The 23,767-nt window shown below is 48.2% G+C and overlaps 1 protein-coding gene across 1 annotated transcript; it reads right to left on the bottom strand.

The window, feature by feature from the left end:
- Positions 1-2,345: 2,345 nt before the first annotated feature.
- Positions 2,346-22,948, bottom strand: SHISAL2A (shisa like 2A). Its single transcript, XM_075539836.1, has 3 exons — positions 22,767-22,948; positions 15,179-15,318; positions 2,346-2,613 (listed from the first exon to the last, which is right to left on the bottom strand). The coding sequence occupies exons 1-3, from the start codon at positions 22,946-22,948 to the stop codon at positions 2,363-2,365; spliced, it is 573 nt and encodes a 190-aa protein (XP_075395951.1). The 3' UTR covers positions 2,346-2,362.
- Between the last annotated feature and the right edge of the window lie 819 nt (positions 22,949-23,767).

The following is a 23,767-nucleotide window of genomic DNA, read 5'->3' as shown; positions in this document are numbered from 1 at the left end:
AATTCAAAGGGGGCTATTGAGGAACTTTTGGGGGCCTTGTTTGTGTTGGTCAGTGAAGGCCGTGCATACACTCTCGTCTCCATCTCTGCCTACCCAATCCACCCAGGTCCTTCCTGGGAAATCCTACCAGTTCCTGCCCTCTTCCACCCTAGCCTCCAAGCACTGTCTTTGTTCTTCCCGGCCAAGCGCAAACGCTTGCGGCCCTTGGAACCGGTTGGAAATGCAACTTCCCAGGACTCACTCTGAACCTGCACCATCAGGGGGGTGGCGGCTGGGGGGGCTGGGGAGGAGCTTTCTCAGCAATGGAAGTTTTAACAAGGTGGTTCCAATGCCTGCTGAGGTTTGGAGCCCCTGCTTTTGCTACTGATGGCCCTTGGCTTTTTAGAATCTGCAGCTCTTCGCCTCCTGTCATACTGTAGCTAAGGCAAGGGCATTATCGGACTCTTCCCTGTAAGCCTTCCAGTACCCCTGCCCCTGCCCACACACCCCCCCTGACCACCACCACCGGAGGGCCTGGCACAGCAGATGCTCAGAGAAAAATCCAATTTCATTAAAGGGGACACCAAGGACAGAGAAGGGACCTGTCCCCTGAACAGTCACACTGAGCATCCTTGATTAAACCTCCCACCTACCTTGCCACTCCCTGCCTCTGTCCACCCCCAACAAGGGCCCTAAGCCCTCTCCACAACAATGAGCTGGAAGTGTCTGGTTCCTCTGGACTCTGTCCCTGTGCAAACAGGCTGTACTGACATGAATATCTTCCAGCCCTGCCTCACCTGCAAACACTGACTCATCTCAGATGAGTCTGTTCTGACACCACTTCGTCCTCCCTGGAGCTTTGTGCAGGGCTAGCAGGAGGCCCTTTGTCCTTATCCACCCTCGCTCCCTCCATGTGAGCTCTCGGAGGCCCGGTGCCATGTCGGGTCTGATTCACTTGTTTCTGGCCATCGACACAGGTCCTGGCACAGAACAGACACCCACTGAATGTCGTTAGTTGATGAAGGTGCTGAGTTCAGTGGTTAAAAAAAAATAAAAAGAGGCTCCTTGCCCTCCCTGACACACTCAAAGCAAGGGAAGTGAAACCAGAACCACAAACCACGGTCTCTCGAGGGCGCTTCTGTGGTGGACTCACCCAGGCTTGTCGCGTGTCCTTCGCCGGGGCAGGCTCTGTGCACCAATATCGTTGAGTGACCACTTCACTGTGCCAGCTCCAGCAGAAGGTCATGTCATTGTCAGAAATGTCAAGAGCTAATTTTCTGGGACAAGGCAGTCTTTTCTGATCGCTGCCTTGCCTTTCCCCCAGGCACGGCCTGCCAGAGTCTGGATGAGGGAGCAGCTGGCAGGGAAGAGTGGCTCCGCCAGCATGCTGCCCTACGATTCCTTTGTTATCAGCTTAATAAAAAAAATAATAACCACGCCAGCGAGCACATCGTGTTTTCCATTTGCCAACGCATGCACTTAAGTCAAGAATGCTCTCCCAGAGGCGATGAGGTGGCGTGACCATGATCCCGGCCTGTAGGAATGAGAAAGCCGCACCCCCCTGTATTCAACACACCCACCTGGAATTTAAAAAAATAATCAAGTCTCTGTATCACTTTCATGTTTATGGAGAGAGTCCATTGAACGGTTGGGATAACCCAGCGAGGGAGGTTCAGGGACAGGCTGCCCGAAGGCCACACAGCATCCGAACTTGACCGACCCAATCACACACTGGAGGTTGTGCTCGGAGCAGCGACTACACGGACGCTCGTCCCGCCACTCACTCTTCCATCCCTGTAAGAAACCGAGGGGTACAGACATATGGGGTCCTGTGCATGTCACACTCCCTCTCATGCCATGCCGCTGCGGGGGGATCTCATCCCAGGAAGCCTCAGACACCCAAACCCACGGCCTCAATTCCAACTCCTGTCGGCCCTCTGTGTGCAGAGTGCACCTGATCCCCAGGGATTTCCAGGCTAGGGTCTTTCTGAAGCAGATGGCCAGGCCTTCGGGTAAATTCCAACCCCCAGCCTTTTGGCTAGTAGTTGAGGGCTGAGCCATTTAACCATCCAGGGACTCCCATGATCCTCGTAGGGGCTCAGACGTATACCTGTTCTGAGTCAAGGGAACCAAGGAGCGGTCTTTGTGACAGGCGTGGTAAGGCTCTTGTGAGACCCACAGAGGCTCTGGGTTTCTCACCACGACAGCCTTGCTTAGGTGGGGAAGAGTACTATAGCAGGCTCCATAGCCCTTTTGATGATACCTTTTCTCCTGCTCTTCCTGCTACACACACATGTGCACACACACACATGTGCACACACACACACACACCTTCACCAGAGAGACTCCAAAAGTGTGTGGTTTGGTGGTTTTTATTGAGTGCTTATGGCCCTGGTCCACGTGGGTCTGGACTGGGGAGAGGGGCCTCCTCAGGACTGCCTGGAATGTCACTGGCGGTCACGGTTGGCATGAAGCAGTGGGGAAGACGGCGCCTGGGGTCTGGAGGCTGCCTCTCATTGTGTTCCAGTGGGTGGCTCAGGAAAGGGTCATTTTGTCCAAGGGGACTCGCTTCTGTCGCCTGCATGACAACTCCTGTGTTCCCATCTTGACCGTCAGGTTGGGGCTCCTCCGAACCTGGAAAACAGCAAGCTAAAGGCCCGGCCTTGCCCCCTGCAGCCCCTTCCTCCCGCGGCAGGTTCCCCCATCAGGCTGATTTCACAGAGCACTTACATCGTGCATTCATGACTCATGCAGATTCAGCTTCCTTGGTTTCTGCCCTGCTGCACTATAAACCATTTGCCACTACACCCCAGGGACTCGAAGTCCTCACCGCACTAGCCCTCTCAGGAGCATACGGCCCAGTGGAACGTTCTTGCCTTACTGGATGAAAACGTAAATCAAGTGCTCAATCCAGAAGTTTAAGTCTTCGCTCACATGTTCCGTCACACTTTCACCAAGCCCACTGCTCTCAAGGGCCTTGGGTTAGGGATGGGCACAAGCCCTAAGGTGGCCAATCAGAGTAGGGCTGAGGCCTACCTCACCCTCATGCACAAAATCTGCCCCTTTCCCTCCGGCCTCGTGGCGCCCATCTAGGTCTGCCCTTCATCATCTCCTTTCCAGACCTCCTCCAGCCCCTCCTTGGTGCTGTGGTCAGTCCACAGGCTGACCTCTGTTCTCGCTCAAAGACCTTCAGCGGCTTCGCATTGCCTATGACCCTTCATGTGGCATTCAAGACTCTTCATGAACTGGCCCTATCCCTTCTCCTCAGCTCCTCACTATTATTCTTCCCTCAAGAATTGTGCTTTTCCATATGAAAATTTTCACTGTTCCCCAAATAAGTCCATTCCTTCATCTCCCCGGGCCTTTCCTCACAATCTTTCTTCATCTTGAAATGACATTTTACACTTTCTCTGTACAGAGCAAGCTCCTGTGCTTTTAGACACACTGATTGAGTGTATTCAGGAAGAATGCAGTGGTGGCCCTGAAACCAAGAGAATAATGAATTTCAAGGAGGAAGCTGTATAGAGCTTTGGGGTTTGCCTCATCCCAACATTTCATCCCATCCCTTGTCTTGATAGTTGAGATTGGCCACATCCCAGCTCTGGAGTGGGAATGAGCTGAGTCCATCAGGTAATACCATTCCTTTGCCACATTGCTGGGCAATGTGCAGTGTACAACATTCTCTGGACACACTAGTGGTTTAGGAGTGGGCACCTGATTTAAAGCGGTCCAGTTAGAAGTAGAGCTCAGGCCTCACCCCTCCCCATTTGTGGCTGGAGGTATAGACAGAACCCTCTTTCTCTTCCTGGCTGGATGGGAACACGAAAGCACGTAGTTCTATTGGCATGCAGGCCAGGCTAACTCGTGGTGAGGACGTGAAGCACCTGCTGATGAAGATCAAGGACTGCAACCTTCAGTCTGGATTACAACTCAATATACAGAGACCAAGATCCTCACAGCTGGACCAAGAGGAAACTTCACGATGAATAGAGAAAAGGTTAAAGTTATGAAGGATTTCATCTTGCTTGGATCCACCATCAGTGCTCATCGAAGCTGCAGTCAAGAGATAAAAAGACATGTTGTACTGGGTCTATGAGTACGCGCTGCATGCGACCTCGTTGAAGTGCTGAAGAGCAAGGATGCTACTTTGGACACTCAGTGCGCCTGCCTCAAGCATGTCCTTTTCAATGGCCTCATATGCGTGGGAACGTTGACCAGTGAGGAAGGAAGAGCAAAGGAGAATGTTGCATTTGCGTGAAGGCGCTGGCAAAGAATACGGAAAGTACCACGGACTGTGGACAAGCTAATCGGTCTTGGAAGAGGAATAGCCAGATGCTCCTTAGAAGCGAATATGGCGAGACTTAGTTCCATGCACTTTGCACATGTGATTAGGAGAGTCCAGTTCCTGGCAAAGGACACCATGCTTGGTACAGTAGAGGGGCACGGAAAAGAAGACCCTCAACAAGATGAACTGACCCGGTGGCTTCAACAATGGGCTCGAACTAAACGGCAATTGTGAGGCAGGCGCAGGAGTGGGGGGTGCTTTGTTCTGCTGTGCATGGGGCCGTTATGAATTGGAATCAGCTCAATGGCACCAGCAACAGAAGCATAACCTCTGCGGACCTTGGGGACAGCGGTGCCACGTAGACCCATCTATATCAGCACCGTCCGTCTGGCTATTTAATAGTACGTTTCAAGTGAAATGGTATGCTTTCTTCCCAGTTTTATTTTTCAGTATTATGTTAGCTATCCCAATTACTTAGTTTTTTTCCATAGAAATTTTAGGATCAACTTGTCTATATACATAAAAAGGCTGCTGAGCTTTTTGATAACAATTATCTTACACCTACAGATCAAATTAGAATCTTTACTCTTTGAGTCTCCCAATCCATGAACATGGTGGATCTCTTCATTTAGTCAAGTCTTATTAAAACGTCCCTTACCAGGAAGCAATTTCTGATAACTTCTTTCATTGGTAGTTTTCAATGTATAGATCTACATGTTTTGATAGATTTCTACCTAAGTATCTATTCTACTTTCTTTTCTGAGGATCAAAAAGATAATATGATGTTTTCCAACTGTTTATTACTTGTATGTATAAATATAATTGATGTTTGGTTCTGTTCTTATGCACTGTGACCTTGCTAAACTCAGTAGTTCTAGAAGGTTTTTTGTTGGCGGGTTTTATAGCTTCCATAAGATCCTCAAGGATCCCTGGTGGCACAGCTGGTTACAAACTTGGCTGCTAAGTGCAAGGCCACGAATTTGAACCCCCCCAGCTGCTCAGTTTCTGTAGAGTTCAGTACAGATGTCAACCTTAGGAGTAGTTCTGCTCTGCCTTATCAGGTCAATATGAGTTAGAATCAACTCTGCGGCAGTGGAGGGTTTTTTAATTTTGGATCCTTTGTTATTTAAACTTATTGTAAAGCATCCTACTGGTATAGAGGAAGAGTGTACTCCCCACGCTCTGCACCAACTCAGATATGACCTCTGACTGAAGGGCCCTTAGACTTTCGAGACTCATTAGCCACAAAACCTTGGCCAGTGCACTTTCCCTGGCTGGGCCTTGGTTTCTTCTGCTGTAAAATGGGGGTGATGGTCACCTCTCTTTTCATGCAGCCCAGGAGTGTCCAATTAAGCGCAAATAGAAATGGAAGTCTGATTAAAGGATAAAGTTCTGATAAAGGTAACACAATGAGTCTATAAATTGTCTCAGATGCAAGGGAAGGAACAAGAGGCTCCTGGGATGAGCCTGTGGGTTCAGCTGAGAAGAAAGCAGTACTTGACAAAAACGGAGAGAGGGGACTATAGAGCTGAGTTTGAGCAAAGAGCAGAGAAAGCTGAAAAACATCATTTAGTGAAAGGCCAGGAAATGCATTTTCCATCTTAAAATAAGCAAAGAGCAAGAGTACAAGCTGTCTCCAACCCTGGCAATGAAATGCTCTGTAATGGCTTCGCAGTGAATAGCAGGAGGTGGTTGGTTGTCATTCCCAGGGTCAGGAGATGCAATGGGCCTCCCCTTGGAGCCAAAAAAGACTGGATGGTGGTGGGGGCAGAGACAGGAGGGCAGGGCACAAGCTGGAGTATCCATCCCACAGACTGGTTTGAATTCCGTTTCTACTAGCCGTGACCTTTGGAGTAAGCCACATAACCTTTCCATTGTTGTAACTGTAAAATGGGTCAGAATAACACTATACCACTAGGTGTTTTCCAGTCACACGTAGGGACTCCCTGTCACAGCAGTAGCTCTAAGGAGGATGAGGTGAGGAGAGGGTGTTGGCCCTGTGCTTACTTATACACTAGAGCAGTGGTGCTCAACCTTCTTAATGTTTGATAAACTTCCCCTGTTGTGATGACCCCCAACCATAACATTATTTTCGTTGCTACTTCATAAGTGTATTTTTGCTACTATTATGAATCATCATGTAAATATCTGATATACAGGATGTATTTTCCTTGTTACAAATTGAATGTAATTAAAGCATAGTGATTAATCACAAAAACAATATGTAATTATAGATTGTGAAATATTTTTCTTTCTTTTTTTAAAAATCATTGTATTGGGGGCTCATACGACTCTCATCACAAACCATACATGCATCCATTGTGTCAAGCACATCTGTACAATTGTTGCCATCATCGTTCTCAAGAAGTATTTATTTCTAATGACAAATACATTTTGTCTTGAAGCATGGTGCAGCATGGGTAACAGTCTTCACGCCGGGTACTGGTATGTGAGCGTATGTGCCTGTGGGCGGACCCGCCTGGAGACGGATAGAGGAGCGGCGTCTCGGTTCCTAAGACCATCGGAAACATGTGTTTTCCGATGTTAACCCCTGTGAAAGGGTCATTTGACTCACAGGTTGAGAACCACTGCACTAGACGATTTGGGGACATGGGTTTCCCCATCTGTAAAACAGGGGGGTAATAAGATTTACCCGTGACAAGCAGGGGTGAGCATCCATCAGGAGCCCAGTTCACTTTCATTGCTGAATAAAACTCACTGCCGTCCAGTTGATTCTGACGCGCAGCAGCCTGCAAGCCTGCAAGGCAGGGTGTAACGTAACTGACCTTGTAGGTTTCTAAGACTGTAAGATTTTATGGGAGTAGAAAGCCTTGTCTTTCTCCTATGGATGGGGCTGGTGGTTTCAAACTGCCGACCTTTCAGTTAGCAGCCCAACTTGTAACCACTATGCCACCACGGTGATACGCTATCTCATTATTACATCGTGCCAGATTTTATTTATCCATTCTTCTACTGATGGACATTTCGTTTCTTTCCCATGGGATACGTAGTGCCACTTAGAAGTGGAATAATTGAGGCATAGTGTGTGTATCTGTATGTATACATACACACACATGTAAGTATGTACAGATACATTACACGTACAAACACACACCTTTGAAGCCAAAATAGATATGCGCAAATGCTCCATAAACTGGCTGTGCCAATTCATACTTCTGTAGTATGTTTTATTCCTGATTTTTGCCAGTGTGTATAAGGCATGTCACTGTTAAATTTCATTCTCTGATTATCCACGAGGTTGAGTATCTTTTCTTTCTTTCCTTTCTCTCTCTCTCTCTCTTTCTTGCTGAGATAAATTTTATTGGGATGGCTTCGTTTTAAGAAAAGGAAAGAGGGAGAGTCATGAGCCAGGCTCACGCAGGCGCTTAGGCAGCAGGGTGGGGGTGGGGGACCTTTGTGCTTCGTGCCGCGGGTCCTGGCCCGAGCTTCCCGGGGCCGTGGCCTGGCCGCCGGCCGTGGGTCTCACTGCACCTTCTGGAACACGTGCGTGCTGACCGCACCCTGCGCTCTCACCTCCAGATGCAGCTCGTCGCCCTCGATTGGGTCCGGCCGCGCCCCTCCTTCTCTCCCTTCTGCACACACTCAAGTGCCTCCCCTTCCCAGTTCACCACGTTCCATGCGGGTCAGATCCTTCCCAACCTCCTCATGGAAGTCCATGACGTGGTTCCTAAAAGTGCTCCGCGTGAAAATCAACATGTGTTCGCCGCCCGGCACCATCTCTCTGTCCGACTTCAGCAAGCTGGCGATCATGCCCAACGCAGCATTCACGCGGAGAGGCGGCAGCAGCTACGCCTGGGAATTCTCGTTCTCAGCGTCCTCCAGTAATCGGCGAAATGGAAAACCATTTCTGCGGGCGCCTGATGGCCAAGGAGAGGGCGGGGGGGGTGGGGTGGCTCTGGACTCTGCTGGGGCAGCAGGGACCTCGAGTATCTTTTATTGTGCACTGGCTATTTACCTATCTTCGCCCACCCTCCACCTCCCATTTGCTTAAATGTGTACTTGTTACTCACAGGTATCAATTCAGATTCCAACACACACACATCTAGATATATGGATATTGTTAGGCACTGTGATAATTGAGGCTTTGTGTCCACTTGGCGGGGCCAGGATTCTCAGTGGTTTGGCAGTTAGCGCCTCTAAATTGACTCGGTGGCTGTGAGTTTGCTTTGCTTTTTGAGCTAAACCCCCATGACATGACCTAACACAATGAAATCACAATCAGTTATAAGCTTTCATAATGGGACACGATTTGAGTGACAACCTTAGATCACAGCCTTGATGCAATTAACTGAAAGGATGTTTCCATGGAGATGTGGTCTGTTTTCAATATAAGTGGACATGATGTAAAAGCTTTTTGCTTTTAGCTGGATCTGGATTCTGCACCTCGCTCATCAACTTCCTATTCTTTGACCTTGAACCATGGCCTGCTATGTTGCCTGCCGATCCTGAGAACCAGGAGCAGTGCCACCTGATCTGCCGAAGTTACGATTCATTCCCCTCCGCAACCATGAGCCTGATGCCGAGCGCGGATTCATGTGTCTCTACTGCTGACTGGGGGTTCAACCCTCTCAGATAAGTGAATCAGGGGGAGCCTACATCCACAGACTTGGCCCTTCCCAGTTCTACGACTATGGGAGATATTTTCTCGATACAAATTTCTATCTCCATAGCTCCACTGGTTCTGCTTTCTTAGAAAACCTAGCCTGAGACAGGCCTTGTTGAGTCCGCTCCAACTCTATATACAGCAGAACAAAACTCTGTCTGCTCTTGCACCGTCGTACAAGCGAGGCTGTGTCCACTACTCTCCTGGAGAGCCTTCCCCTTTTTCACTGACTGAGCATTATGTCCTTTCTCAGAGAATGTTTACTTCTGATAAAGGTTCAGTGTACACGAGATGCAGGCTCACCATCCTCTCTTCTACACTGCATTCTGACTGTACTTCTTCCAAGACAGGCAGTCCACGGCATAGTCAATATGCACCCACACCAGAAGGCAAAGCAGAATTTCTTCTTTAGCTTTCCTTATTCCATGTCCATTTCCCCCAATCATAGGAAGTGATTGAAAATACTATAGCTTGGGTCAGGCACATCTTAGTTCTCAAAATGGGATCTTTGGTTTTAAACTTTTAAGTGGCCTTCTGCAATAGATTTACCCAATGTACTGTATGCTTTGCTTTCTTGCTGTGCAGCTTCCAGGACATTGATTGTGGATCCAAAGAGGATGAAATAATTGGTAATTCGAATCTTTCCTCCATTGATCACGGTGTTGCTTATTGGTCCAGCTGTGAGGATGGTTTCCCTTTGTGTTGAGGTAGAGTCCATACTGAAGCCTCTTGAAGTCTTTGGTCTTCGTCAGTGAGGGCTGAAAGTCCTCTTCATTTTCAACAACCAAGGCTGTGTTATCTGAATCTTGGAGCTGGTTAATGAGCCTTCTGTAATCCTGATGCCAGTTCTTCTTCATGCAGTCCAGAGTGAGTACGTATAGTGAAAGTATGCAACCCTGATGCACACCTTTCCTAATGTTAAACCCTGTAGAAAGATGAGGCTTTCTACTCCCACAAAGATGTACAGTCTTGGAAATCCACAGAGGCAGATCTACCCTGGCCTAAAGGCTTACCATGAGTCAGAAATGTCTCCTCGGTGACTTTGTTTGCTATGTGTTTAGTTTCCCCATGGTTTGTTCAAATGACTGCCACTTGTCCATGTACAATTTAGACATGGATAAAATTATATAAAGGCAAATAATGAGTATATCTGTATTTTCTGTTCATTTGCCTTTTAATTTTATGTATGATGTCATTTGCATTAGAGATATAAGTAAGATTTGCATTATAAATAGGCAGATTTGCCAATTTTTTCTCTTTAAAATGAAGCTTCTTCTTTTGAAATAATTGTTAATACACATGTAAGAAATAATAGATTCATGCATCCTTTACCCAGTTTCTTCAAAGGGAAGAAACATCTTTCAAAATTATAGTATAAGATCACAACCAGGATATCCACATTAATATGAAGGTAAGTCAAAGGCTTTGTTTTTAGGGTTCCAGTTCATATATCCATGTGTTTACCAAATGAAACATGTTCAACATGTCTCTGCCATCAATGGATGTCTTTGGACAAGTTCCCTCAATGGCACGCATGTCTTGGAGCCCTGCTGGTGTAGTGATGAAGCGTTGGACGGCGGTCCTCATGGTTGGCAGTTTGAAACCACCGGCAGGTCCGCGGCAGAAAGACTGGGCTTTCCACTCCCGTCAAGTTACAGTCTCTGGAACTTGTCACTGATATTTCAAATGCAGCAGGATCATCCAAAGTGAGCAGGTTTGGGCAGAGTTTCCGGACTAAGGACAGACGATGAAGAAGGAAGAGGCTGTCCACTTCTGAAGAACTAGCCACTGAAATCCTTATGGACGTCACTGAAACATCATCAGATATGGAAAACCTAACGAACAGCAGATGGATCCTTGTCAGAGATAGGGCCAGAAGATGAGTCCTTTAGCGAGAAAAGCACTCAAAATATGCCTGAGAATTGCCTTCTCAAAGTAGAGCTGATCATATTGACGTGGGTTGAGGAAAGCCTTCAGGAGGAAAGCCTTCAGGTCCTTAATTTCTAATGGGGCACAACTCGAAATGAGAAGAAGCATCTGCGAACATCAATTAGTGACTCGAAGTTAAAGAGTATGAGGGGATGCCCCCCAAACATGGGGGAAAAAGCTTCATTGGATGGCGCTTTCCTAGCAGTAAGCATTTTTCCTGCTAGGACTGCTTTGAGTAGCGTGCTCTGAGTTAGTGCACCCAGTGGCATTGTCTGGGAAAGTTCTCTCTGGCTACAGTGAATGTTTGCGTGAAAGCAGTTTCGCTTGAACCTTATTTTTTGTGATGGCTGATTTAAGAGAACAGCCTGCAGCTGTGAAATTCTGTTTCCTGCTCAGGGGGGGAAAGGTTGCAGAAACAGTTGGGATGTTGAACACAGCTTATAAGGACAGCACTATGGGAAAAACTCAACTGTAGGAGTAGTTTTCTCATTTCCAAAAAAGGTGAAATGTCGATTGATGACAAACCTCATTCTGGATGTCCATCAACTTCCCGAACAATGAAAATGTCAACCTGTAGTGCATTTGGAGCTCAAGCCTTCTATTTAGAGGGTCTGAAAAGATTGTGTAACAGTGTGCCACAAAAAAAGGCCTGATTTGTGGCAGACAGGAAACTGGGTTTGCCACCATGACAATGCACCTGCTCACAAAGCCATCTCAGTGCGCCAGTTTTTGGCAAAACACAGCATGCCTCCTTTGCTCCACACACCTGACTCACCGGACCTCACTCCATGCAACTTATTTTTGTTTCCCCAAATGAAGAGGGACATGAAAAAACAATGATTTAGGGCATAGAAATAGTGAAGAAAAAAACAAGGGAGGTGCTGTCAGTCATCCAAACAGGTGAGTTTCAAAAATGTTTCTAAGAATGGAATCGCAGATTTGACAAATGTGTTAAATGTAATGGAGAGTACTTTGAAGGTGATAAGGTTGTTTGGTATAAAAAATTTAAATACATAGCTTTGAAAAAAGTTTCTGTTTTGGGGGGGGTACCCTCTTGTATGAAGTATGAATCTAGAAAAATTTTAAGTTGTAAAAAATGAAATGAAACACATAAGATTAATATTGTAGGCATCAGTGAGCTGAAATAGACTAGTATTGGTCATTTTGAATTAGAAAATCATATGGCTTATTACGCTGGAAATGACAGAATCAAGAGGAATGGTGTCACACTTATCATCAAAAAGGACATTTTTTTCTTTTTAAAATCATTTTATTAGGGGCTCGTACAACTCTCACCACAATCCGTACATCCATCCATTGTGTCAAGCACATTTGTACATTTGTTGCCATCATCATTCTCAAAACATTTTCTTTCAACTGGAGCCCTTGGGATCCGCTCCTCATCAAAAAGGACATTTCCAGATGCTGTTTGTGATAGGATGATGTCTATCCACATAGAAGGAAGTCTATTCAATGCAACTATTATTAAAATTTATGCATAAGCCACTAAAGCTATTGATACAGAAATTGAAGAATTCTACCGTCATTTTCAGTGTGAAATTGATCAAATGTAATTAAGACGCACTGATAAATTTTTGACAATTGGAATGCAAAAATTGGAAACAAAGGTGGCAAATGAACTGGAAAAGCTAAATTAACTTTGAAAATCAAGCATAAAATCACTAACTAATTTCAAGCATGCTTTTTATATGCATAGTAATCCTGCCATTAGTGAAATGACAAAGATCAATGAAACAGATGTAAACCCATAGGTTGTTCTCGTCCTTAGATGTTGCCTGCTTGTTACACAGCACCCCTGTGTACATGAGAACAAAACTGCCCAGTCCTGTGCCATCCTGACAACCACTGCTTTGGTTGCCACCAGGGTTGCCAGCCTGTGTCAATTTCCTTGAGGGTCTCCCTATCTCTCACTGACCTTCTACTTTACCAAGAATGAGGTCCTTCCCCAGAGAACACTCCTTCTGGAGCGCACGTCCAAGTACAGGAGATGAAGTCTCACCATCCTCATTTCCAAGGAACGCTCTGACGGTCCGCCTCCAAGACAGACGTTTGTTCTTTTGTCAGTCCATGGGAGCCAGTATTCTGTCTTTCTTATTCATTGTCCATTTTTCTCACATAGGGAGGGGCCAATTGAAACACCATGGTTGGCTCAGGCTCCTCTTCTTCAAATTGATATAATTGATTTTTAACAGTTTACAGCTGTTATTCCCAATGTAATATGTCCTTGAATTTCTTCTTTAAAAAAAATCATTTTATTGGGGGCTCGTACAACTCTCATCACAATCCATCCATCCATTGTGTCAAGCACATTTGTACATTTGTTGTCTTCATCATTCTCAAACATTTTCTTTTTACTTGAGCCCTTGGTATCAGTTTTTCATTTTTTCCCTTCCTTCCCACACCCTCCCTCTGCCATAAACCTTTGATGATTTATAGATTATTATTATTATTTTATGTCTTACACTGACTGATGTCCCCCTTCACCCACTTTTCTGTTGTCCATCTCCCTGTTTTTTCTGGAGCGCTCTCAATCTTTTTCTCTATCTGTTGAAAGTACCTGAATGTCATTCTTTGAAATGCCTTTTCTGGTAATTCCAGTGTCTCTTCTTCCTCAGGAATGTCTTGGCTCTGTGCATTCGTCAGCTGTCTATGCCAGCTCATCTTCCTACTTCATGTAAATGGAGATGGCTGTTGTCTCAGACTCAGAGCAGATGAACTCATGTTGCTCATCTCATGTACAACAGAATAAAACACCTCCTGGTCTGAGGCCATCTTCACAATTGTTCTCATGCTTGAGCCCATTGCTGCAGACACTGTGTCAATCTATCTTGTTGCAGGCTTTCCTGATTTTTGCTGACCCTCCACTTCACCTTCGCCAGGGACCAGTCTCTCCCTGACAACGTGTCCAAAGTACATGAGATGAAGTCTTGCCATCCTTGCCTCTAAGGAGCATTCTGGCTGTACTTCTTCCAAGACAAATTTGATGCTTTTTTGGTAGGCCATGGTATTTTCTATATTCTTTACCAGCACCATAATTCACATGCATCGATTCTTCTTCGGTCTTCCTTACTCAGTGTCCAGCTTTCACATGCTTAGGAGGCAACTGAAAATACCATGGCTTGATTCAGGCAAACCTTAGTCCTCAAAACAATTTCCTTGCTTTTCAATACTTGAAAGAGGTTTGGACAGCCCATTTACCCAAAACAATGCATTGAGTTCTATACTGCAGTTCCCGTGAACATTGATTGTGGATTTAAGCAAGACGAAATTCTTGACAACTTCAAACTTTTCTCCATTTATCATGATGTTTCCTTTTGGTCCAGTTGTGATGATTTGGGTCTTCTGTGTATTGAGTTGTAATCCATACTGAAGACTGCAATCCTTGATGTTCATCAGCAAGTGCTTCAAGTCTCCTCACTTTCAGCAAGCAAGGCTGTCTCATCTGCATACTGCAGGTTGTGAATAAGCCTTCCTCCAATCCTGATACTGCGTTCTTCATAGAATCCAGATGCTCTGAGGATATGCTCAGCATACAGACTAGGTATGGTGAGGGGCTACAGCCCTGATGCACACCTGTCTTCACTTAAAACCTTGCAGTAGTCCCTTGTTCTGTTCCACATGAGAACAATGAGGTGTTCTGGAATTTCCATTCTTCTAAAAGCTATCCATAATTTATGTTATGATCCACAGAGTTGAATGCCTTGGCACAATCAATAAAACACAAGCAAACATCTTTCTGGTATTCTCTGCTTTGAGCCAGGCTCCATCTGATTTCAGTGACGCTGTCCCTTGTTCCATGTCCTTGTCTGAACCTGACCTGGTACTCCTGGCAGCTTCCTGTCAATGTGCTACTACAATCATTGGGGGGTAATCTTCAGAGAAACTTTGATGGCATGTGGTATTTGTGGTCCTGTCTATAATTTTAGCATTCTCTTGGGTCACCTTTCTTTGGAACGGGTTCAAAGATGAATCTCTTCCAGTCGGCCAAGTGATGAGCTTCCCAATTTCCTGGCAGGGACTAGTGAGTGCTTCCAGTGTTTACTCACCCGGCTAGAATTAAAATATTGTTTTTGAAAATGCACAACACAGATTAATCCTTGTGTGACAGATGGAGAGCTGACTTTATCAAATTCTTTCGATAAACACGGGGTACAGGAAGAGCTGGGGATGGAAATGTTCAGACCATGAGCCTCTTGGAGAAATGTGCTACTACTTCTGAAGATCCCACCAACACTTGTCTGGCAAAAGCCCTGCATGTTATTTCCAAATCTCTTCCTTCTGTAAAGCTTTTATTTTAGTCTGCCGAATCTATAGAAGAAAACAACTGACCGCTCTCTTACCTGTAGCCTGTAAGTTTAATCCTGGATGCAGCCTTGTGTGGGGTTTGGAGCTGATGAACAGGTAACAAAGCACACAGGCGGTCACAATGAAGGCCAGGAGGACCACCGCTGCTATGGACAGGCCCACGAGAGCGCCAACGCTGGAGAGAGAAGATGTGCAGGAGCTGAGTGTCAGGACGCAGACTTGAGAGGCAGTGTGAGGTAGCAGACCTGGTGGAAGTGCTATAGAAATGAGCCCATTTTGACTGTACTTATGTCCTTGTTGGTCTTGGAAAATCATAGTTGACCCACTAACTGAAAGGTTAGAGGTTTGAGCCCCCTTATGGGCTCCTCAAGAAGCCCTGGTGGTGCACTGAGTTAAGGCGTGAGCTGTTAACTGCAGAGCTGGCGGTTCCAACCCACCAGCTACCCTGAAGGAGAAAAAGGAGGTTGTGTGTTCCCATAAAGATTTCATCTCAGAGATCCTAAAGAACAGCTCCGTTTTACTCTGCCTTAGATGGCACTGTGAATCAGAATCCACTCAAAGGCTCCTCAGAAGGCAGGTTGAAGACCTACTTCTGAAACATCAGCTTTGCAAACCCAGCCAGCACACACCGGGCGGGGGTGGGGGTGGGTTGACACACCGGGGGTCCCAGTGAGTGGACAGCAGCTCGTTTTTACCCACCTTGAACAGGCTCTCTTTTCCCGAGGAGGAGAAAGGGCCCCCGATGAACTGTTGGAAGCCCCTTCATAGGTGGTACGCTTTCCTGTTCCCAGCTCAAATGTCCTTTCCTTGAGCCTGATTCCTCGGCCATCCTTCCTTATTAATCCAAGGAACTTTATCGGTAAAGGGCACTTGACTTTTAAACTTGCTTTTAATTGTGTGTTGGGTGTTGTATGGTTTTTACTTCCAGAGCAGATCATCAGTTTTACATGCAACAACTCATACACACGGTGTTGCAATTCATCCATCACAATCCCCTCAATGCACCATCCTCGATTCTACTCCCCCCTTGTAGTTTCTCTTCCCATTCCTCCTTCCCCTTCCCCATGGGACTCTGACCTTGGGTAGCCGCTGCACCTCTGACCTTAAGTGGCTGGTTTTGCCAGCACAGGGGAAAAGCTTTGGTCCTGACCAGGGGAGGACTGAGGGTCACAGGCGCGGAGGTTCCACCTGTCTCTCTGCAACCAGTAAGCTCAGTCTCTTTTATGATTTGTGTTTTGTTCCACAATTTTCTCCCATTCTATTCAGGATCTTCTAATATATCCTTTTCAGTGCAGTTGGTGGTAGTCCAGGACACTGTACGCAAAGACCTTTGGCACTGTGGTAGTTACATAATCTGGTGCCAGTTTGGGGGTTACGAGGGTAGGGGTGGAGTCTAGCCATCAATTCGGATATAGCCATTGAGGGCTCTGGGTGGGCATGACTTTCTCCTGAGGTTTCTGGGAACTGTGGTATTTCTTCCGTGGAGGCGGGAGACACACACTCTCTCTGCTCACTCCTTTGGAGACTCTACTGACAAGGCTCACTCCCTGGGAGACACTGCAGCTGACAAGACACATGGAACTACGCTAGTGCCCTGAGCTGGAGAAGCCACGTGGAGACCCTACCAGCGCTGAGATGCTTACAACGCCACTGGATCCAGAGGGGATCCTGATAGATCTTCTCCAAGGACACAGGGTGATCAAGAGGAATCATTAGACTCTATCCATAATTGAGGGATGGAGGTGGGAGGGTAAAGGGTTACTAAACAGAGGGCATTGGAGAGATGAGGATAGAAGATCAGCGGCATAAATCTGACTTGAACAGCTACAACTTTGTCAGTTGATTCCCCCCTCTGATGCATGCCGGATCTGACCTGGTTTTCAACACTGTCTGTCTTTTTGTTTTGTTCTGTTTGGGGCTGTTCTGTTTGGGGCTGTAGGGAGTAGCTCAGAGGTGTTATGTCACTGGAGATCACACTCTTGAAGTTGTGTGATGCGCTGTTCTGTTTTTCGGTAGATGCAACAACTCAGGAATGATGAGCCGAGAGGGACAGCAAGTACAGCAAGGGTTTCCGGAGGCCAGGGTACAGTGGGGGTTGGGGGGGGCGGTGGGGTAGTAAAAGGGAGGCGATGTCAAGGAGTCCAAAAAGAAAAGTTTGGAAACTGATTGTGGTAGCAATTGTACGGGTACTGCTGGACATGATTGAACTATGGAATGATATATGTACTAACTCCCAATTAACAATAAACTAATAATAAATAATTAAATAACTAAATAAGAGAGTTACAATCTCAGAAACCCACAGTGGCAGTTCTACCCTGTTCTATGGGGCTGCTATGCTAATTGAAGCAGGCAAAATTCTTGGAGTCAAGTTTAGTGAGATGGGACTGTTGCCTTCAGAAGAGTCAATGGAGGCTATGTTCAGAAACAATAGTTTCACATTATGATATTTTTGCTTAGTAAAGGTTTCTATGACTTTGTAGCAATTCTTTTTTGATTTGTGTGTGTGCGCATGTGTATAAAAAGATGGAAGGAATACACTGAATCATGAACTGGCTGTCTCTGGATGTAGCACAGGATGTGTACATTCTGTCCATGTCTGTTGAGCCTTATCGCTGTAGAGCCTTCTGGCCTGGTTTTAATTGCTGGCATCTGCATCTCTGTGCCTGAGGCCTTCCTTCAGGCCAACGCAGGCTGCGTGTACCCACTGGAGAGGTCAGACTGCAGGAAAGCCCACGCCGCCCTTCCTCCAGCAATTCGAACCAATGACTGGCCTGGAAACACTCGTCTCCTCACTCCAGGGGGCTAACTGAGGACACAGTCTACACTGGATGGCAGGGGTCAGCTAGCAGAAGCTGTGGTGACCTCTCCATGGTGACTTGCTTGGTAGTATGCCCTTGATTGATACACCTCCTCTTCCCGGTTTCCCTTTCTCCCACCTCCCAGTGTTTCTTGGGGTCGCTTTCAGGATCTTCCTTTGGGGAGAACCGAAACCAAGACCTTGGATTCCCCATGACTTTGCCCACCTTTTGTTGGTCCTGTTCTTTTCACAGGAACTTATCACGCACTTGACTGACCCGATCATACCAAGAAGGGCTGTGCCATCTTCTTTACAATCAACTTTGGAACTCCCCCGCCCGCCCCTTTCGGCACCTTGGTGTTGATTCTGCATTTGCCCCTCGTCTCGCTCAAGTTCCCAGGGAATCACCAGCCCTGTGCCTATCGTTGAGTTAGTCTGAGGCCTCGCTAGGGGTTGTAAGGCCACTGTTGGTGAGTCCTTGCCTGGTGTCTACCCCAGTCTCGTATCGTTACCTGTATCGGGGAAACTGCGATTGGAGCATGTCGTACTTCCGAGGTCTTTCACATGTAATGAAACATGGCCTGCTCTTCTGAGATATACTGACTGTTCACAGGGGAGACCTGTGCACCGGTTGAGAACCTACCCTTTAAAAAAGAAATCTCTGGGCACCTGGATATAAAGGGGCCTCAAAATAGGGTCATTGCCCCAATTCTACCTTACAAATCTGACTAGACCAGAGCATGTACACAGGTATAAATAAGAGCTCAAAACACAGGGAATCCAGGACAGATAAACCCCTCAGGAACAATAATGAGATTAGCCATATCAGGAGGGTAGGGGTGGGGTGGGGGAAGATATGGGGAACTGATAACAATGATCAACATATAACTCTCCCCCTCCCCCCTGGGGGGATGAACAAGAGAAAAGTGGGTGAAGGGAGACCAAGGTCGTTTAAGACATGAAAAAATATTAATTTACATATAATTAAGGATTCATGAGGGAGGGAGGGAGGGTGGGAGAGGGAGGGGAAAATGAGAAGCTGATACCAAGGGCTCAAGTAGAAAGAAAATATTTTGAAAATGATGAAGGCAACATATGTACAGATGTGCTTGACACAATGGATGGATGTATGGATTGTGATAAGAGTTGTACGAGCCCCCAATAAAATGATTTTTTTTTAAAAAAAACAAGTCTTGGAAGGTATGGGTAAGCGAGCTTGGAGGATATGCCCCAGACTGAAGGATATCTCTCTCCACAGTCTCCACTGGTCTGTCTAGGGGCCGGGGAACCAGCCCCTGCGGACAGAGCTGGGAACAACAGTAGACATTCCAAAGGCACGCATCTGGGCTTGGTGTAAGGAGAACTTTAAACGATCATGGTCTCGTAGTGAATGCACAGTCTCAAGAGGTGGCTTGTCCCCGTCCCTGGAGAGGTTTTGGCAAAACACCCGGCGGAGTGCATGTGTCAGTGAAGTTAGGCATGCCTGCCCTGGGTGGGACATCAGATTAGAGAGCTAGCTGTCAGCCTTCTAGGCTTGCAATGATCTATGATTAGGAAGGAAGCTCTGGGCAATGCAAGTCGTTTATGGGCTTGGCTGCACCAGATGGGTGGAGTTTTGAGTCCTCCCAGAGGCAGAAGACCTGAAGACAGTCTTCTAAAAAGGCAGCCTTTGAAACCCATACAGTACAGTCTGCTTTTGAGAGACAGGAGCTAGCCTGCAGGCAGAGAGGGAGGAGAGGCCCAGCAGCAGCAAGTATTGGGAGTGGCAGCCTGTCTGGAAGGGTGATTTCCACATCCCAGAGCAATTCAATCACTGCCATCAGACTCCTAGGCTAATTCTAAACACCAAACTCAGCAAACCCCAGACTCTTTTGCTGACCCATTGCATGCTTACTTCCCACAGACAGGCCAAGTACCCCGCATCAGACAAAAGCCCCTAGACACAGTTCATTCAGGAGCAGCTCACTTGAATTCCCGCCTGCTGTGCAGGTACTTTCCAAATAAACTCTGCTGGCTGCTGGCTGTTTTGTGGTCCGTGAGTCCATTTTTCGGATCTCAAGATCAAGAGCCCCTGGACACATCAGAGCAGTTGTAACACTTTGACACACATGAAGTCACCATGAGTCTGAACTGAGTTTTGTAATGATTACCAACCTTTGAAAATTCACTGTGACCCTCTAAGGAAAACTGGCCGGAGCAGCCTACCAAACAAAGACACTGGAGTCAGTCCTAAGTGTGAATTTTGGGTCTGCAACTTATATATCTGCTGCAATATTCTCTGAGCTCTCTGAACTTTGTTTCCTTCATTGGTAAAGAGAGCAAGGAGCTAACCATACCTGACCACCAACTCTACTCTCCAGCAAGGCTGCTGCTGCCTTAAGGCTCTTGCCCTGGTCAAAAGCAGAACTGGGTTGTTGGGAAACTGGGCCATCGGTGTAATAGCACCAGCTGCTTCTTGAAGGGGAGGACAGATTGCCTGAGGCATGCTTTAAAGACAGCTACTCTCCCTGAGCACTCTCTCCCCAAGGAAATGGTGATTTTGATTGATTGATTGATTTTTTTAAAGCCAGTTCTTGTGAATCAAGCCAAAGAAGAGTCTAGGACAGAGTCAGGTCTTCACCTTCCAAGGGTAAGGCTGTCAGGCATAGACTGAAAGAATCTTTTCAGGGTTTGGAGCACACTGAACAAACACCCAGCTGTCTGAGGGCACTCGATTCCCCTCCTCCACTTTGTTCATGAACCACGTGACATCGCCCCTGTGCCCAGGAGGAGCCAACCCTGCATGCTTGGACTCTCCAGCTGCCCTTGGGAGGAGTGGTGTCACAGCACGGAAGTCACCCATCCAACCCTCTATCAAAGTGTCTGAGCCACGAAAGCACTCCATGTATCCAGAGGGTCTCTAAGGCCACAGAAACCCCCAAAGAGGCAGAGCTCTAGGTAGGAACAGGAGTGGTGGAAGAGGGATCGGGTCTCGCTTAGGCACTGCAGGGGTGGCACATCTCTGTAGCACCATGGGCCAGCCCAGTGCCGAGTTGGAAACCCTACAGAGGGTGACTATGAGTTGGAATCGGTGCCTTCGTTACATGCAGCAATCACTGTCAGACGTATTATTTTACCCAATCCTCACAACTCCACAAGCAGGTATTACTACCTCCATGTTAAGGATGAAAACAGTGACTAATGAAAAGGCTCTGAGATTAACTAATTTGCTCATATCCACCGAGCTTGATAGAGCCAAGGTTTGGACCAGCTTCTGACAAGCCAAAAAGCTGTGCAGTGTCTCTGGGCCTCAACAAGAGGTCAGACCCGTCATCTTCTAGCACCCAGCTCAGTGCTAAGCACCCAGTGCATCTTCCAACAAACACTCCATTGCTCGACTGTAAGGGCATGCCCTTTTCCTCTCAGTGGACTGTGAACTCCAGGGTAGAAGACAACTGATTTCTGTGTTCTGGCACAAAGCACAGGCTATAACGAGAGCACGAATTCATATACTAATGACAAGAGAGTAAGTTAATACGATTCTCTGAGTTACAAATAGTTGTTACATGTGCATCCAACACATAACACACACACACACACAAGCCTTCAGAATGCTGGCTCATAGAGCCTAGAAAGGCTTTACCACCTTGAACTGTCACTGGTGGTATATGCCAGGTTGACTTCACCTGTTTCCTTATTTGACCCTCACCACTGCCTTGTTTGGGAATCAAATCACAATCCCTTTGGATAAGATGCAAAGAGAGACACTAGGGGTTTGGTAGCACACAAAGTTGTCCTTTCCCACCCTTAGCTTCTGCGGCTCCTGCTCACTCCCCTTCTGGAACAGGAAGCCCATCGGCTACTGAGATGGTCCACTCCAGCTCTTCTGTACTTGGCTTCCCACAGCAGGCTCAGCACCAGGCCTTTTTTTTGGCGGGGGTGGGGGTGGGGGGGGTGGGGGGGTGGGGGGAATGGGGGCCAGGCTATGAAATTGTTGCAGACCCAATAATAATGAGACCTTTTGCCTTCCCACCCTCATACTTAGGATTCAGGAAGTTTGGGCTGATCTTGCCAACTCCTACCGGGATCAAATGGGGAAACTGAGGTCCTGTGGGTAGGGATCCATCTACACTCCACTTCTGGTGAACTTGGAGTCCGCTTTTACCCCCAGGTCACTAGCCTTGGAGTAAGGATGAACTTCGACCTCAGTAGGCACCACAAAGCCTGGCAGGATGGCCAGTGTTCAGTAGGGTGGCTGAACGAATGACAGACTATGAGAGGAAAGGCTAGGGCGGAGGGTGGGGTGGAGGCTGGGGTTGGGTGGGTGCAGCATTGTCGTTAGCGTTTGGTGGAGGTCTGGATACTGAATGAGGATGGGTGAATGGGGTTGAGGTGAGATCACAGAGAGGGGTGAGGAGGTTAGGGTTATGAGGGCTGGAGCCAGCATTGGGGGGTTGGGGATGAGTAGGAATGAGGTGGGTGATGATATTTGAACGAGGACTCTGATGGGCGGTTACATGATGGTCGCGTCGAACATGGGTCTCCTGTGACGTTTGGAAGATGGTCATTTTGTCTGGGGTTGTGGTCCTGTGAATGGAGCGAGGGCTGTTGGGGTACGGTTCAAGCCAGGGCTAGGATGGAGGAATGGGGTGAGATGAGGCCGGTTGGGCTGTTGAGGATGAGGGGCTTGGGTACCAGCGGTGAGTTGATGCGAATGTTGCCCTGGTCCCGTGCTGGGGCTGCAGTGTGGCTTGGGGTTAGCAATGGGCTGGGCTGAAGCCAGCGGGAGGAGGCCAGGGTTTGGAGGGGGTTCAAGGGCAGGGTGGTGAAGGCGGGGCTGGTACCTGAGCCACCACATGTAGCTGTGCTCGTAGGGGAAGAAGCTGTGCGGGTCGTCGCAGCAGTACTTGTGGTCGCGGAAGCCGCAGCAGAAGACGGCGGCCGCCTCGCCCCCCGGCCGCGGGCAGCTGAAGCCGCGAACCTCCACCTGCTCGGCGCTCACGTAGCTCGTGCAGGCGCCGCTCATCGCCGCCCGGGGCCCCGACGGCGGGCAGGCGCCAGGGACCGAGCCGCCGGAACCCGCCAGGTAGAGAGCGCCGAGCCGAGGAAGAGGGGCGAGAGGGCGCGGAGAGCCCGCGGGGCGGGTCCTGGAGCCCGGGCTCCCGGGAAGGGGGGAGGGGAGAGGCGGCCCGAGCGCCCGGCGCCCCACTACGCGCCCCAGGGAGCGCGGGGTCCTGGACGCCGGGAATCTGGGGGGGTGCGCGGGGGTGCGGGAGAGAGGCACGCGACGACCGCCACCGCCCCGCCCGCTGTGCTCGGGGACCGCGCGGCCCCTCTTTGACCCCCTCCACCACCGCTTTCAAGCTGAAAGCCGCGGGCTAAGGGGGCTCCCCCTCCCCCCGCGAGTGGGCTCTTCACCCCGATCCTGAGTTCGGAAGCCCTCGCGCGCCCTGCCGCCGTGCGCTCGGTGGGTTCCTTTCTCGTGGTAACTTAGCGCGGCGGTCTGGGTGCGCGCCGAGGGTGCGAACGGATTCGACAGCGCATCTTTCTCTTCCACTCACACGCAGTTGGATGGGGGTCGCAGTCACCTCGCGCTGCCCACTTCCCGGGCACCGTCCCCGTTAGTCTCCTGCCCTGTGGACGTGTCATCAGGGGAGGCCAGTCCCGAGGACCTCACGCTGGGTAACGTCGAGGGGCGGGAAGACAGAAGGCCCTCAGTGGCTGCATCAGTGGGCCCGGGCATCGGAACCATTCTGAGGATGGCGCAGGACCGACCGGGCAGTGTTCGGTTCATTTGAGCACAGGGTCGCAACCAGTAAGCACATGCCTGTCCGATGACGGTTGG

Source organism: Tenrec ecaudatus, chromosome 1 (assembly GCF_050624435.1).
Source record: "Tenrec ecaudatus isolate mTenEca1 chromosome 1, mTenEca1.hap1, whole genome shotgun sequence".
In the NCBI taxonomy this organism is placed as follows: domain Eukaryota; kingdom Metazoa; phylum Chordata; class Mammalia; order Afrosoricida; family Tenrecidae; genus Tenrec; species Tenrec ecaudatus.
This window is presented reverse-complemented; position numbering and strand designations above follow the sequence as displayed.

What these genes read in the sequence shown, in the direction of transcription:
- SHISAL2A (XM_075539836.1), bottom strand. Translation starts at nt 22,948, where the DNA reads ATGAGCGGCGCCTGCACGAGCTACGTGAGCGCCGAGCAGGTGGAGGTT. An exon ending in AGCTACATGTGGTGGCTCAG is followed by an intron (nt 15,319 to 22,766) that starts GTACCAGCCCCG and finishes TTCTCTCTCCAG; the next exon opens with CGTTGGCGCTCTCGTGGGCC. An exon ending in ATTAAACTTACAGGCTACAG is followed by an intron (nt 2,614 to 15,178) that starts GTAAGAGAGCGG and finishes GCTGTTTTCCAG; the next exon opens with GTTCGGAGGAGCCCCAACCT.